The sequence below is a fragment of the Berghia stephanieae genome, chromosome 4 (assembly GCF_034508935.2).
Source record: "Berghia stephanieae isolate SIO BIC M18660-M18661 chromosome 4, UCSD_Bste_1.3, whole genome shotgun sequence".
Classification (NCBI taxonomy): domain Eukaryota; kingdom Metazoa; phylum Mollusca; class Gastropoda; order Nudibranchia; family Aeolidiidae; genus Berghia; species Berghia stephanieae.
Window position 1 is genome coordinate 48,304,038 of NC_088363.1, and position 17,500 is coordinate 48,321,537.

At 36.8% G+C, this 17,500-nt stretch overlaps 1 protein-coding gene across 1 annotated transcript in view; it reads right to left on the bottom strand.

Moving 5' to 3' along the window:
- LOC144970733 (uncharacterized) overlaps window positions 1-17,500 on the bottom strand; it is a 78,600-nt gene that overhangs the window by 55,169 nt on the left and 5,931 nt on the right. The window contains exons 2-3 of the mRNA XM_078910690.1: window positions 5,458-6,346; window positions 3,702-3,800 (exon numbers count right to left, since the gene is read on the bottom strand). Of these exons, the coding sequence (XP_078766816.1) occupies window positions 3,702-3,800; window positions 5,458-5,613 (255 nt within the window). The 5' untranslated portion in view covers window positions 5,614-6,346. The remainder of the gene's footprint in view (window positions 1-3,701; window positions 3,801-5,457; window positions 6,347-17,500) is intronic.

Here is a 17,500-nt window from a genome sequence, read left to right on the forward strand (position 1 = left end):
CCTTCCCATTGTATAACGGGACGCTAAATCCTACACCTCACTTCCCGCTTAAGGCTTATTTCCTGTTCAAATTGTCTGCCCATTGTATCCATATCTCCTGCTACTTACCCTTTCCAAACAAGACTCCAACGTGCATATGCCCTGAGGTTCTTGTCTCGTCCAAGAGTAGCTAAAATTGCAATTAATGTTCTACCTCCCCGTTAATTCTTCCTTACTCAGTATTAAGCAAAGCATCTGAATATCATTGGCTATCTAAAACAGGAACATTCTTCTGATTGGCTATTCCCATAATTCCAAAGCGTCCCTTTACTTCCCAAAATCAAATTCATCTCTGAATTGAATCACACACACGCTAAGGATCCCAAGAAAGAAGAGCTATCCCTCCAATTTCAAACTTGTAAAAGTTTTTATTCTCTCGGTTGAAGGTAAAATGAATTATTGGTTAACATTCAAACTGGAAAGAGATATTACTGTGAATTCAATGCTTAATCTACCATTACTATTATAATTTGTGTATAATTTAATTGTGCTCTATTCTATGGACTTTCGTAAATTGAAATACTTGTACAAACCTATATCTATATACTCAATGTCTCAATCGTTTCTATGTTATATGTTTGTGTTGAGAATATTGGCTATTAAGCTTAACTGCTGGTCAAAATTATTCGCGATGGTGGTGTACGAACGAATCGGCGGTCTCAAGAAGTGGGTGAGAGAGGGATCTAGTAATGACTTTGAGTTTGAAACGAATATTTTTGTGTTCGTGGATAGCTCACACGGTAGAGCCACGCTCTCACCTGCCAGGCGGAGTTGTCGTACCAATAAGGTCGCAGGTTCAAACCCCACCACCGCCGCGAAAAATTTTTATTCTCTATTGTCTTCTGGCACTTTTCTATTCACTTCATATCTTGTTGTTACCAACATAAGTGCCTGCTCCACTCACTTTTCTGAATTAAAAATTCACCCCATACACCGGAGCATACTCAATGTCTCAATCGTTTCTATGTTATATGTTTGTGTTGAGAATATTGGCTATTAAGCTTAACTGCTGGTCAAAATTATTCGCGATGGTGGTGTACGAACGAATCGGCGGTCTCAAGAAGTGGGTGAGAGAGGGATCTAGTAATGACTTTGAGTTTGAAACGAATATTTTTGTGTTCGTGGATAGCTCACACGGTAGAGCCACGCTCTCACCTGCCAGGCGGAGTTGTCGTACCAATAAGGTCGCAGGTTCAAACCCCACCACCGCCGCGAAAAATTTTTATTCTCTATTGTCTTCTGGCACTTTTCTATTCACTTCATATCTTGTTGTTACCAACATAAGTGCCTGCTCCACTCACTTTTCTGAATTAAAAATTCACCCCATACACCGGAGCATACTCAATGTCTCAATCGTTTCTATGTTATATGTTTGTGTTGAGAATATTGGCTATTAAGCTTAACTGCTGGTCAAAATTATTCGCGATGGTGGTGTACGAACGAATCGGCGGTCTCAAGAAGTGGGTGAGAGAGGGATCTAGTAATGACTTTGAGTTTGAAACGAATATTTTTGTGTTCGTGGATAGCTCACACGGTAGAGCCACGCTCTCACCTGCCAGGCGGAGTTGTCGTACCAATAAGGTCGCAGGTTCAAACCCCACCACCGCCGCGAAAAAAAATTTTTATTCTCTATTGTCTTCTGGCACTTTTCTATTCACTTCATATCTTGTTGTTACCAACATAAGTGCCTGCTCCACTCACTTTTCTGAATTAAAAATTCACCCCATACACCGGAGCATACTCAATGTCTCAATCGTTTCTATGTTATATGTTTGTGTTGAGAATATTGGCTATTAAGCTTAACTGCTGGTCAAAATTATTCGCGATGGTGGTGTACGAACGAATCGGCGGTCTCAAGAAGTGGGTGAGAGAGGGATCTAGTAATGACTTTGAGTTTGAAACGAATATTTTTGTGTTCGTGGATAGCTCACACGGTAGAGCCACGCTCTCACCTGCCAGGCGGAGTTGTCGTACCAATAAGGTCGCAGGTTCAAACCCCACCACCGCCGCGGAAAAAATTTTTATTCTCTATTGTCTTCTGGCACTTTTCTATTCACTTCATATCTTGTTGTTACCAACATAAGTGCCTGCTCCACTCACTTTTCTGAATTAAAAATTCACCCCATACACCGGAGCATACTCAATGTCTCAATCGTTTCTATGTTATATGTTTGTGTTGAGAATATTGGCTATTAAGCTTAACTGCTGGTCAAAATTATTCGCGATGGTGGTGTACGAACGAATCGGCGGTCTCAAGAAGTGGGTGAGAGAGGGATCTAGTAATGACTTTGAGTTTGAAACGAATATTTTTGTGTTCGTGGATAGCTCACACGGTAGAGCCACGCTCTCACCTGCCAGGCGGAGTTGTCGTACCAATAAGGTCGCAGGTTCAAACCCCACCACCGCCGCGAAAAATTTTTATTCTCTATTGTCTTCTGGCACTTTTCTATTCACTTCATATCTTGTCTATATGTATATTATACTATAGTAAACATTTGTTTATGATCTATGCTATTATTTCATTTATATTCAATATGTATATTGCTTGATGTCTGTACTCTACCGCCAATCCCCGGCCACACATCATAATAACCACAATCATAATTGATAAAAATAAATAAATTATAAAATATAAGGGACTCATTCCTGTTAAATTCTCATCATGTAAGATAGTTCAAACTGTCAGTTGATGTTTGATACAAATGCAATAACTAACCATTATCATGGGGTTACTGCTTCTCCTTGCCTTTGTCGGCAAATAAAAGCTATTATGATGTGTCGCTCAAGGACGATCCGGTGGCGAAAAACAAACTAGATTGGCTCTAAGACCTTTTTATTTAAATTCTTAATTGAAGGTCTTTGGCTAGCACCCATCCGTGCCTCGCACCCAGTCCGTGCCCAATCCCTGATGTCAGTCATCGCCGACACCAGAACCTTCCTGTCAGCCCATAACTACAACGCACTGTTGTGGAGTCCAGAAAACCCTGAAAGCAGGAGCCAACCCTGGAACTAGCTGATACATTTTCCTCAATCAAGAAAGCCGGCTGGATAAAGATAAGCCAAACGGGCTTATACCATTTTCAAATGTACTTTCCACAGACACAAATGATTACAAACTAAATAAATCAATCAATCATAAATAAATCAATAAATAAATCAATAGATAAATAAATAATAAATAAGATTCACTCAATTAGAGCTATTCTTCCTGATATTCAATAAATACTTATTCTTTCTATCTTTTCCTGTCACAATCTAATTAAACTTTATGTATAGAATTGTTATTATTGTATTGGGCGTTACTATTGTCTTGACTCACTTGTTATCAATACAATTAAGTTATAAGGGACCCTAAGGCAATTCTTAATCACCCCTAGATTAAACCTGAGCCGTTTGTGGTATAGGTTGAGTGGCGCAGCTGGTAACGAGAGCCATAGCGCGCATACTAGTTCGAATCCAGACCATTGAGCTATCGGTTGGACTCGATCCCACAAAAATAACACACAACACGCCACACCTACCATCCTCCTCCTCCTCTTCCTCCCCTTCTTCTCCTCATATTCCTCCATTTCGTCCACCTCTCCATTTTTCTTCTCCTCTTTTTCCTCCTCCTTCTTCTCCTCCTCCTCCCCCAACCCCCCCCCCCCCCCACCACCACATACCTGTAATGCATTGTGTTTTCCACCCAACAAAGAGTCTTGCACAGCCTCTACAACCAACACAGCCACCAGGTCAATAAACCCACGCTCTGGTCCTCGATCCTGAACAAACAAGAAATAAAGATCTACATGTCATTAACCAGTTAACAGCCGTACTGTGAAAAAAACTTGAATCTAAAAATTTGGCCAAAAAAAAAAAAAAAAAAAATAACAACTCGTCCTTCAAAAATCGATTGATTTATATGACGCTCATCTCTTTGCAAAAACTCTCAAACCAGGAACATCGCGAAGTAAATTATTAATAACAAAAGAGGATTAATTGTTCAATTCATAATCACAAACAAAATAACGCAAAAAAAAAAAAAAAAAATAGACAAAAAAGCAAACGGAAACAAGGTGCAAACAAACAAATTATAAAACACCAAATCGATCGCAAGTTTGAAGAATGGATAATAGAAAAATAAAATTATACAACTTACGATGCTACGCGCCTATAATTTCCAACAGAAAACGTGAAAACAACCCCCTCCCACCTCCCCCCTCCCCCCCCCCCAATAAAATTTAAAAAAAACAAAAACAACAAAAATAAAAGACAATTTTTAAAAACCAACAAAACACACACACACACACACACACACACACACACACACTCACAAAAACAAGCAAACAAACAAAAAAACTTAACTAAATAAATTGAAAAAAAAATGTTTTGAAAGGTGTGAAATGTTTCATTCTATTTTCGACTGAAACGAGAGTTATACGATTCTGTAATCTGACTAAAACTTTGAAACAAAAAATCGAATGATCTTCGAATGTCTTAATTTCTAAACTGGCGTCATCGTGACTCATCGCTCACTACAGTATCTCCAGTGTCTAGTCTTGAAATAAGTCAAGCATCGTTAAGAGTTGTCAGTTACCGTATGGTAACGGAGATTGCAGTACTATAACCCAAGAATTTTGTCCCGTCCGACACTTTACATCTGGTACCTCACTTGACTCAGTAGTCTATGGCTATGGTCAGTGACGGGGATTGTAAGAGTGCTTGTGCGAGGTTGGTGCTTAACATTCATGTGATCTCGACAGCTTAAAATGAAAAATCGTTCTGTATAGCTTAATGGTAAAAGTCAATTAAGAATTGTGAAACATTATTCGTAGAATAAACGAGTGGAATAATACATTTAATATAATAATAATGACGATGATGATTATGATGATGATGTTGATAATATTAATAACAATGATAACAATGATGTTAATAATAATATAATAATAATAATAATAATAATAATAATAATAATAATAATAATAATAATAATAATAATAATAATAATAATAATAATAATAATAATAATAATAATATTATAATAATAAAAATAATAATAATAATAATAATAATAATAATAATAATAATAATAATAATAATAATAATAATAATAATAATGATAATAATAATAATAATAATAATAATAATAATAATAATAATAATAATAATAATAATAATAATAATAATAATAATAATAATAATAATAATAATAACAATGTTTAAATGTAACCCTAAATCTTTATTATAAAATTAATAATATTTCCCGTGACCATATCCTCTTTATAAATATGGACGACCTTATCTAGGCTACATAGAGTATCCAGTTCCCTTCTTGGCTTATTTGGACTATTATGTAACCCCAATAAGGTCACCCCACACCAAATCTACTCGTTATAGGGACTGTGTGTGGCCTAAATAAACACTCCCTGCACTGACCTTGATAGTACCAGAGAACCACCGAAGTGCCAGCTTGTCCAAAACCAGGACTCTTGTCTTGTAGTTTTCTTTGGTAAACATCGACTTGTTTCTGGATCGTTTCTCCAGCATCCCCACCTTGATCTCTGGTGGCATTTCCTTCTGTATCCCAACCATGGCTGATATGTGTTTGTGTGTAAGTGTAAGTGGTTATTCGTTTGTTGTTTGTTTGCTTTAGATGTTGCAAGGTACGTACTTGCTAAAGCTTCAAAAATTCAAATAAGGAAATTAAAATGATAACTGTTTCATCGTTTATCGACAAAAACCAACAAGCGACCTCTTTGGAAAAATCACAAATACTATACTATGAGGTGCTAAAAGTAGCCGAGGTGACTTTCTGTCTCTGGATGAAGACGTAAAAGGCTCACAGGTCTAGTTAGTCAGTCAAGTCAATGCATTTTACCCGGTTTCAAGGACAATGTGGAATTGACGACTGCTCATGATGTTGAATCAATTGCCCGTTAAAAATAATAAATAACAGACTGGTTTAATGGACAAAGGATTTGTATGCACTCGAAATAGATTCAATTCCGAGAGTTGAAATTTGAAGGTGGAAGAAGAATGAATTACGTGTCTGATCGATCAGTCCTTGAAAGATTCGTTGCTTGTTACGGTGAAATTGACTGGTTGTAACACGGTTGTTTGTGTTAAAAAAGATTCATTGCTTTATATGTTTAAAGAACGAGCGTCATGGAGCATCTGGGTTAACGATTTGGAGTAAACAGTCGATTTTGTCACAGCTCAACATCTTGAATCCGTTTTAACTACGTTATGAAGTTGTAACACTGATGTGATTGAAGTTCTGTTTGTCATTCACGTAATGCTGTACAGCTGTAATTGATTTACATCCCTGTGAAAAAAAAAACAGGAAAAAAAAAAAAACAGGTGAGTAAAATAATTGGAGCGCAATATCCATTGAATGTTCTCAAAGTGCTTCACAAAAAGTAACAAGGCAACCGCGATAATGCATTAACTGGACACGACATAGGACGTGCATCCCGTTCTTTGAACGGACAGCCATGCTTGTACATAAATAAAAGGCTATCATAATCCTGAGCAACCGTAAAATGATTGATTAAGGGCTAACCTACACCAGAGACTGACTCCGACGACCCGACACTGCCGTCTTCCGGATAAAGACGTTGGGCACGGACAAAATAGTTAGAATAACGAGAAGAGCCGCTAGCCCTTCCCATATCAAGCTCGAAAAAAACCCCCAAAAATGTCGGGTGCTTCTTATGGGAGGGTCTAGCGCCTCTTCTCTTTATTCTTAGTATTTTGTCCGTGCCCGACGTCTTTATCCGGAAGACGGCAGGGGACAGCAGTGCCGGGTCGTCGGAGTCAGTCTCCAGTGTGGGTTAGTCCTTTGGCTTTCTATAGTATCCAGACGTCATTGAAAGATCAAGGTTGAGGATAATGACAGGCTCATTGTACCATTTATGACGTCACAGGAATTAATTGAAAATACAAACTTAATTTTAAAATAAGCCCGAGGGGACGTCATTAAAAGGTCAAGATTGAGGATAACGACATGGTTATTGTCCTATTTCGTTTATGACATCACAGGAATTAAATCGAAAGAACAAAATTTAATTTTGAAATAAGCCCGAGGGTATCTGATGGAATTTGCTGACAGTTCCATTAACGCTTCGGTGAGTAGAATGGAATTCCTTTTCCCGGTTGGTCCCACGGTAGATTGCGTCATGTTGAGACAATAGATGGAATATAAATGTGACCCATCGTCTCAAAACGGTATTATGTTGGAGTGAACAAGATGCTGAAAGGTCAATTTTAAACGTAACTGGTCAAGAAAACGAAATTTCGGTTTTCAGCACTTTAAAATTTTATATTTCTTCTTCAATAATACATACATGGACTCAACACAAGTCTGGTGTTTTTGGTCATAGATTCTATTTTCAGCACTTTGATCATCCCGGCTTAATACCGTTTTGAGGCGGTGGATCACAAACGAAATAAAATAAAATAAAAATCAAATTTCCTTTATTCATCTCATATATTTTTTTCTATTGGGTCTATTCCAAGGGAGGACTGGAATAACCTAGGCGTCAGCCGCAGTACAGCGCCGCAAATTAAGCTGGGGCGAGGTGACTTGCTAAAGGAAAAACAGCGGCGGCGGGTGATCTAACTCGGTACCTTCCAGGTACGAAGCAAAGACCGTACCGCTGAGCCACGCTGCCTTTATGTTTGTTATGTCCGCTTGGTGTAAAGAATAACGCCATTGCCTTATGAGCTGGAATATTTCTGTCTCTCCTTAACATATGTCCAAATACTCTCCATCTTGTTTCCAAAATTCGAATCGATAGAGGTGTTTTTAGTCGTCCTTCAGAGCCATTCGGCCCATGGAGCCGGAGTTTATCCCGGTTTCCGTAGCGTGAAACGGTCAATAGCAATTGCTTGCTACCCTTTGGATCGAAAGCTGGACTATTGCAAACCACTTTCCGCCAGATCTAACAGACCCAGATACCCAATCACTGCTGGGTGGACAGGAGGGGGTGGGGTGGGTCAGAAAAACCTCGACTGAAGCGGGCCCCTTTGTGAAGCGAGTGCTCTACCAACTGAGCTATGCATGGAACCCCCTACTCTCCACTGTAACGGAGTAAAATTAACCCAATTTTGTATATTTGTGGTTATAAATTCAATTTCCAGGACATAGCTAGCTCATCCCGACATAACATCGCTTTGAGACTCACTCACTCAATCCCCTCCGGGCCTGCTTTGGGGTGTCCATCGCAGAGCCTTCCTTATCGGTGTTTCATCAGGTCTGCGACAGACATGCCCCAACCGCTTTGACACACCGGGCCACAATTGTTGGGTTTTTTGTTGTTGTTTGTTAGTTACTAAGTTGTGCGGCGATGTGGTCTTGTGGTATGACACTCGCTTTTAGATCAGAAGGTCCTGGGTTCGACCCTCGCATAGTTGAGTCCTTGGAAAAGGCTCTTTACTCACATTCTCTCACCGTACTCGGGTGTAAAATGAGTAGCGGGTCGTTAACAGCATTGTCTCTGTCTGAAAAAAAAAAGTAATATCGCCTAACTGGCGCCATGTCATGTCCTACATGTTGGGTTGCTGTAGGCTAGGGACCCCTTGTAAAGCGCTTTGAGCACGTTTAGTGGATATTGTGCTATATAATAGCTCAAGTTAATTTATTTTTTTTGTAACTAAGTTATCCTCGATAATGTTTCTATTAGTTCTTTGCCTACAGCAATATAATTCTTTCTGGGTACGAAATAAACAAGATATCTCGTTTCTTAAACATTCTGATCATTTTGAAAACATTTTTCTACAAATCCGTGAGAATATACAGTTTCTATTACTTACTTATCACTCTATCATTTATTCAAAAGTTTCTAGAGTATGAAAGACAATGCTAAAGCAGCGACAATTCTTTATTCAAATCCCATATTGATTTTTCTAACAAATTAAAATTACACAAAAGAATCTCATCAATATGAAAAATATGAGCCGGACACATCGATAGACATGTATATATATATATATAGACATGTATATATATATATATATATATTATATATATATATATATATATATATATATAGTATCAATCCACTATTAAGGTGACCACTGTGAAATGCACCAATTGGAGGACCAAGCATATGTCTTGTTCAAATTGATTAAACTGTTCAATCTTTGTTCAAATGAGTATAGTTTGATTCCCTACAATGATTTATGAACACAATTCTGATGCTTGATGATCACAATGGTATATAGAAAATTACTCGGTCCCCCTAATGTTTTACTAAGTGTTTCTGTAGCTTTAAGGAGACATTTGGTAAAAACATGTTTATAGGGAGACCACATTAAAAAACCCTTTTAGGGAGCCCAGTATATGTTTATATATGTGTATACCTAAGAGTGCATTTTCAAGTGAGCTACCACCAAATTGTCTAAAATAAAGTAAGTCCTTAAGATTAAGAGCTTCATGGCCATAGTGTCGAAGCTTATCCCAGTGTGCGTAGAGTGAAGTGGCCGAGCAACGCATTTACTAACTCCTGGGAAGGTCCATCCCTCAGAAGGGGCGCTCAGGGAAATAACCTGGGACTCAAACACGGCAAAAAATATTCCCAGTTGCTCCGTGCGCCATTGTTTTTGCAGTCCCGACCCCTTTAGAAACCTGACGACCCAGGTTAAGATCAGAGATAGAAGGGACCAGGCAGAGGAGTTTATTTGTTGTTGTTGTATACCACTGAATGGACTTGGTTTGTTTTGTTTTGTTTTTAAGGGTTTTACGGCGCTTGCAACACATTAAGGTCATATCAGCGCCAGTAAAAAGGAAGAAAATGGGATAGTAAAAAGTTCTGGAACTACAATTAGAGCACCCAAGAAAAAGTAAGGCAAAGGGGATTTGTTTCAAATAGGAAACAGTAGATTCCAAGAGCCCACTATCAAAGTACTTAGTTTGAGATCACCTAAACGTCTCATTCAGACACAAGCACAGGTCCCAACAAAGAGGGATACACTCAAATGTTTACAAAGCATAAATAATATGTAAACAAAACAATAAAGAGCATAACAGACAGATGATTTACAAGGGAAAAATATAATCTCCCAAAACTCGAACTATACATTTGACTGTTTCCCTCCCAGCCAGGTCCTGGACAAAACCAAGTAATCCCATCCCATCCCGAGACAAAGACAGAAAACAAGTTGGAAAACAGACATAGGGGGATAGAAGACGCAACGAGTACGTCCCTGCCCATTATGGGAAGTCGGGAACCCCACCCAGTGAGTGAATGGAGTTGGATGGATAGGACAGCAGATCTGATGGACACAATGAACGGCTTCAATCAACATCTCATTCACTTTAACTTGCACAATGCTTGCTTTGGTTTCGTGGTAGACAGTTCGTCTGACGCCGAGTTGCCAGGGTTCGAATCCATATTTGTGGCGATGCAGAGTCATTGTAAAAGTCTCATTTACAGTCTCACTTGTGTTAATTGGAGTACGTTACTGAATTGTAACAACGTTGTTCGTGTCCATATAAATCTACTACCAGCTGCACGTTGAGCTCATTGTGGGTTTTATGATACATCAAGCTCGTGTAAAATTACATTTACATTTGACCGAAAAATGATACATAACGATAGAAGTCTACAAATCATATTGCAGGTTTATTTCAGTTCCAAAAGCCATCACAAACATTCATCCACTGTATCACATAAGTCTTTGGTCACCAAATAAAAGCATGAAGTTTGCTATGTGTACAGTGCAACATAAAAGGATAGAAACAGTTTTACTGATAAAACCCTCAAATGATAACAAACCAATATGTTGTTGCTGGTAAGTTGCTTAATTGCATTTGTTAAAAAGCATAAACTGTGAAGCAAAAGTGTTGAAAATCGTTTGAATAAAGTTTAATGCAAAAAAAATAATTCTTAAGCACTTTATGCCGTTCTAAGCTGTCGTTGCTGCATTTTTTTTCATTATTAATTATTATTATTCTGATTAAGGATGAGGGGATAAAGAAAGAATGAAATTAAATGCACAGAGGTGTCATTTCTTGACAGTCACCTCTAAAGATTGCAACTCTTAAAACTATCATAAAAAGAATAGTGAAATTTTACATTAGGTATCTAGAAAATGCTGAACATAAAGCTACATTGGCCAATTAAGTTAGGGTTAGTAGAAAGACTTTTTATTCTGCCATATTTGATTCTTTCAGATAGTTCTACATAGCTGCCAACTTTTCAAAAATAAAATAAGGAACGCTCATTTTGCCCGGGATGAGGGGCGATGTGTGCCGAAGCCCCCCCCCCCCCCCCCCTTCATCGAATCGCAACATATAAAAGTCAGCCTTTTTAATTACTATTACTAACACTAACAAGTTTGAGATGACAGAGGCTAGTCCAAATGTTGCTCAATTATCGGGTTTAGTACCAGCACATTTGAATCGTTAAAATGACACTTTCCACAATGATTGTTGTTTTGTTTTTAAGGGTTTTACGGCGCTTGCAACACATTTAGGTTATATCAGCGCCAGTAAAAAGGAAGAAAATTGGATAGTAAAAAGTTCTAGAATTACAGTTGAAGCATCCAAGAGAAAGTAAGACATAGGGGAACTGGGAACAAATAGGGATCAGATGTAGATTCCAAGAGCGTATCACCAATGTACTAAGTTTGAGATCACCTATAAGTCTTATCCGGACACAAGAACAAAATCCAACAAAGAGGAACACACTCAAATGCTTACATTATACATTAAAAAATAACAAATATAGTAATAATACATAACAGAGAGATGATTTACAAGGAAAAAAATATCATCTCCCAAAACAATAAATATGCATTTGACTGCTTCCCTCCCAGCTAGGACTCCGGCGAGGGCCAGGAAAAAAACAAGTAATCTCATTCCAAGACAAAGACTGAATCAATCAATCAAAACATTTATCAGTGTCCACTTGCAATACGAGAAATAACAGAAGTTGGTCATTTTTTGGGTCAAATTGATAACTCAGCATCGGTCACTGGGGAAGGAAATTGTAACATTGAAACAAATGACTCTGTAGTGAATAGAGACTCAAATGCAAATTTTGGAACATCCATAGTAACAGCTGCAAATCAAGAAGAAATATTTGATGGTGAAGCAGGAGTGCCAAATCAGCTTACGTGTTCTTCAAAACAAACTGAACCCAAGAGGAATTCAAGCAAAAATCGGAGATACATGTCATGGTCAGATGAGGATACAGATAGAGTCAAGTCATATTTTAAAAACTTTGTCGAAGATGTTTCAGCACATGGTTCAAGGGGATCATTACCTAGAAAGTCTGAAATTATTCTGTTCTTAAAACACCACAGGGTATTTTCACAAAAAGGAATCCCTGAAGGTACACTAATTAGTTTGGTGAAGACAAAGATTTTTAATGAAAGAAATAAATATAGAAGGGAAAGAGCGTTTCAATCGGTGTAATGACAATCATGAATTTGATTTGTATTACATTCATTGTATTGTATAGTGTTATTGACATATTTTGGGGGTTTACAAAAACGTTTTATCTTTATATAGTACAATCTGTTCATCATTGCAATATCCTTTTTTATATTATATGAACATTCATTTGCTCAGCTTGAGAGACAAATGCTTTGTAGAACCATAGCTGCCAACCGTTCTGTTAAAAACGGATTTGTTCCGTATTTGACTTCCTGAGTCCGTAAGTGCTTATTTTTAGTTCAAAATCCGTATTTTGTAATTTTTGACTAATTTGTGGTAAAAAAGCCATGTGAGCCTAATGAATTATTATTATTGATCCATTATTATTACTATTACTACTACTACTATTGTTGTTATTATTATTATCATTATTATTGGTGTCCAGTGAGAGCATAATCTCCATTTGTGTAGCTCTTTAATTTGAATTATGCCTCTAACATAAATGATTTTCAACAATTAAAAAAGTTCCATTCGTTTATATGACGCCTGTATTTTACTCAAACCTTTCATAATGTATTGGAGATTTGCATAGGATATGGATGTTAGCCTCGATATACTTTGAATATTCTAAGACAGTATTGATACTTTCACTATTTGTTACAAATATTATTTTAATTAAGAATAAAATTAAATCCACCTTTTTGATTGGAAGGTATTCAATAAGAAAATCAATTGCTTATATTGATTAAAGATGACAATGATTATTTCCCTTTATTAATTTATGAAATATATAAATTTAATCCCTTTAAAAACATCTTCATCTGATTTTAATTTTTTTTTTTCAAGCAAGCTTTTGTAACGGTTTAGGTTCAAGAAAAATAAGTATACTCCATTTTTAGGTGTGTTTATCTTGTCAAAGTAAAGAAGTAGGAATTCTCTAATATTTAGAGGTGCATTTTACTATAACTACTATTATAGTATACTACTTAAAGACCATTATGTTGCATGAAAGAAAACATATATGCAATCGTCTACTTTTTATCTGAACTCACCTAATTTTTACCCCAAAACGCCCTCTCAAGTGATGTACCAGGTTGGTAGTTATGCATTTCTAACCATCTTAAGTTATTTCATTTATTTTACAATCGTGCTTCTTGTGTATTGGTCCTTATCAAAGTTGAGGCAGTTGAATTCTTTCTTTATATTGTCCGTTCTGAATTTTGATCTCATTGTGGAAAGCTCCCATAGCGGGCAGGGAGGTACACACTGTGTCTTCTATCCCCTTATATCTGTTTTTTACGCTCCTGTGCAAGTTTCCTTAAAGGCTGAATTGTGTCATTGGGTATCAACACAGGGACCAACATCTTGCTTCCCTTTCCAGACTGATAGGCCAGCTTATACTTCTCAAGTAACGCTTTTTCCAGAGGATCAGTGACATGTTGTACAAGCTGGGGATCAACCCATACACCTGAATCTGCATCATTCCAGTCTTTTAACAACATCCTTGCGGGTTCTCCGCCTCTCCTCGCATTAAACATTGTAAGCCTAGCTACGATGACATTGCGAAGCCTAACAAACATATGTGAATCAAATAATTGATAATCATCCTCACAAATACGGACCATCTCTTCAGTAATAAATTGCCGTAGCTTCTTTATATCATTCTCTAATGGCATCTCTTTGGGTTTTCTCAAATTTGTTCTCTTTGCTTCACATTGAACTCTGGCTGTAAAAAAAATACTATCCCAATTATAATCCAGGACAGCTTTGAACAAATCTATCTCTGCGGATTCTTCCATTTTGTTTTGCATTATATATTCCCCTTTTAAGAAATTAATTAACTTTTTCAATATAAATCCAATTGAAAGCTTCAAGCCTGCTTTCAATGTCCCATCCTCTTTCAAAGTCATTTCAGAAATGGTTTGCGATATTTCATTAAAGTTACAACGCTTCACCACGTCCTCTCCAGAGAAAGAAGGTTGATTCGTTCTCTTCCTAGTTTTTAAAATCAAATTTCCTAAGATGCGTAAATCACTCATTATAACTTTTCTCTCCTTCTTTGAACTTTTACTCCACAATTTTGTTCCTAACAATACTATAGCTTTGTCTGATCGACACAAATTTCCCACTTCATCATTCCGAAATTTGTCAAGAATATTCTCCTTATTTCTTTACTTGCATTGGGAGCCACGGGATAAAATTTTACAACCCCAGTACACAGAGCATGCTCAGTACTACATTTCTTTTTGTGTTCATAAACCCTTCGTCCAGAGTAAAACCCCTTACAGCCAGCACACATAACAACTTCATGTGACCCTTGTGCTCTCTCACGCATAACTATTGAATTGTTTCTAGTGTTTGAATAAAAAATGCCCTTTTTCTTGAGATAATCCATTGTTCTATCCCTTTCCTTTACAGGCTGTTTCATGGCCTCTGTAACTTCTGTCTCATCTTTGTGTTTCCTCATCAAATGCCTTGAGAGTTTTGTTTGCAACTGTCCACAGTATGGACAGGGTCTCCTTGGCTTTTTGTATTTCTCTGGAAAAAAAAGAAGAAAATAAAGCACATCATGCTATGAACTATGAAAATAAATCAATAGACAGATCATATGCACATCAGCTACATGACAGCGATAGAGAGGAATAGCATTCCAAATATTTAAGGCCTGGACAAGTAACTGTCATAATTCCTTCTTGTTATATACTTTTCTACCATCTATTCCTTTGGAAGAGGTATGTTAGATTTGTGGAGACCTCTGCCACATAACAAATCCAGTGAAAAGACGCCATTTTTTGTTTTGAAATAGAAATAAATAGATCAATCCACCCACTTCACTGGGTTCAGGGTTCCCTCTTCATTATAATCAAAATATGAACATAAATCGGAATAGTAACACATTGAAGTCTCATCTGAATACATAGATTGTCCTTTGTTGTTTCAGCGAAAAATCAGACAGAATGTCAAAAGAATTTTAGGTTTTTCCCCAACCACCCCTTGGAGGTATCAGTATCAGCGGAATGGTAAGCGTCATGTTTTTTACGTTGAGCAACAAAATTTACTCCAAATGCTTCACTCGACCCAGGCGGAAAAGCAATCAAGAATAGACCCAAGTCCTATCCAAAGACTAACATTTCATTTAAGTTTATTGTAGGCCCTTGGCCAATCGACAAAATTCAATTCACATAAATTATTTACAACAATCAGAAATTAATTATATCAATAATAGTAATAGAATGCAATGAAGGCAATATCATAAATAATAATAATAATAATAATAATAATAATATAATAATAATAATAATATAATAATAATAATAATATAACAGTAGCGGCTATAAGTAACAATTAATATAGTAACAAAAGTAATAATAGACTATAGTTCATAGTCATAACAATGACTTTCTTTGTCATTGAGGGAGTGAGAAAACATCACCGGCTGGCAGAACAAACAGCCGACATCAATCAAACGTCCTCCAGACCGGTTGAGCATCGGCTTCATTAATTCCTTAAAGACTTCCCCCAACTGCCTGAACGATGCTGATGCCCAGACAACTTAATCCTGATTTATATTTTGTGGGAATGAAATATGACATGTATATGCCGGAAATATTTCAATAACAAACACACTGTTCAGATAGAAAATATTTGAGTCTTGCCTTTGTTAATTGATACAGGTAAGTTAGGAAAATAAATGCTAGTAAAAACGATCAGCAAGTTCGTGAACACTGCTTCTCAACTCGAACATATGTTTTCATCAAATCTACACACATCATGTTGTGAGCTGAATTTTAATGATCTCAGTTGTCATTGAAAGGAAACCCAAGAATTTTAGAATAAAGAAAAATATTGAACCTGGAAGTCAAAAGGGTTTGTAGCACAGCAGGCATTATCAAAGTATAATTTTAGTACCGACAAATTAAAAAGAAAATGTGCTTTTCTTTAAATGCTCCCAATCATCATATACTGTTTAGGTTGCAAGATTAATAAAAATGTTATCTACTCTGATTCTCGTTAAGTTTCCAGCTGGTCTGTGAAAAAAAGCCTTAAGCATCATAGAAATACAAAGAAACAGTTTTAATATATAGATGGGTTGTAACAAAAAAACCATTTTAACACTTACAATACAAGCAATTTAAGTCTATTACAGACAAAAAAAAACCCCAATAAAATAAACATGAACATTTTTATGGCTGGTTTCACTGATATCACTCACACATTGGGGTTTCAGATTCTAAGATGTCCACCCTATCAAATTTGGATTTGTGCTTGTTATGTAAATGGTAGCGTATTTTGCGACGCAGCACTGCCAAAACAGAAAAAAAATGCAATAACACAAATGCAGCACCATGGAGGGGGTGGAAGTTTTCTTTTAAAAGGAATGGGTAAATTAAAATTGATCCCACAAATATCAAAGGAGAAGAATGACAAAAAAATGACTCACCATTGCACGTAACACGTTGGTTTGCAAGTGTATAGCATTCGGGTTGAACCTGGGTCCCAGACTGGCAACGAGGTTCAGTCTGTGATAGTTGTGGATGAGGCTCTGACTGAGTTGGGGAATGAGCACTAGGTTCCAAAGACAATGATGTACTCAGCATTGGGTACCTCACAGAGTACGTAGAGGAATCAGACTCGGAGTCAGCAACAAAATCGGGACCCTGTATATTTTGTGGAAAAGATGACAGATCAATCAATTTATTCATGTTGACAATAAACATGAAGAGCCATTGTTTAATAATCCAACTAAACAATTAGCTGGTTAATAATGCAAGTATAATAAAAAAGAGTTGAGAAAGGCAGACATATTGTCTAAGTATTTAATATGTTCAACTGTGCTTGGATAAATATAGATACACCAACCAGGGTTTCAGTAAACCGTTTTTAACCAACTCTTTAAATCCTACACCAGGACCAACAACTACAAAACAATTTTTTATATCACTACGATTCTGGACATATAAACGGTTGTCATTGCAACAATATGAACTTCCTAACCTTGCAACTGCAATATAGTTAACAAAAAAGTTGATAAACATTACGATGCAAGAGAATTTGGACAAAATGCGAGATCAAAAGTATAATCCCAACAGAAGCTAT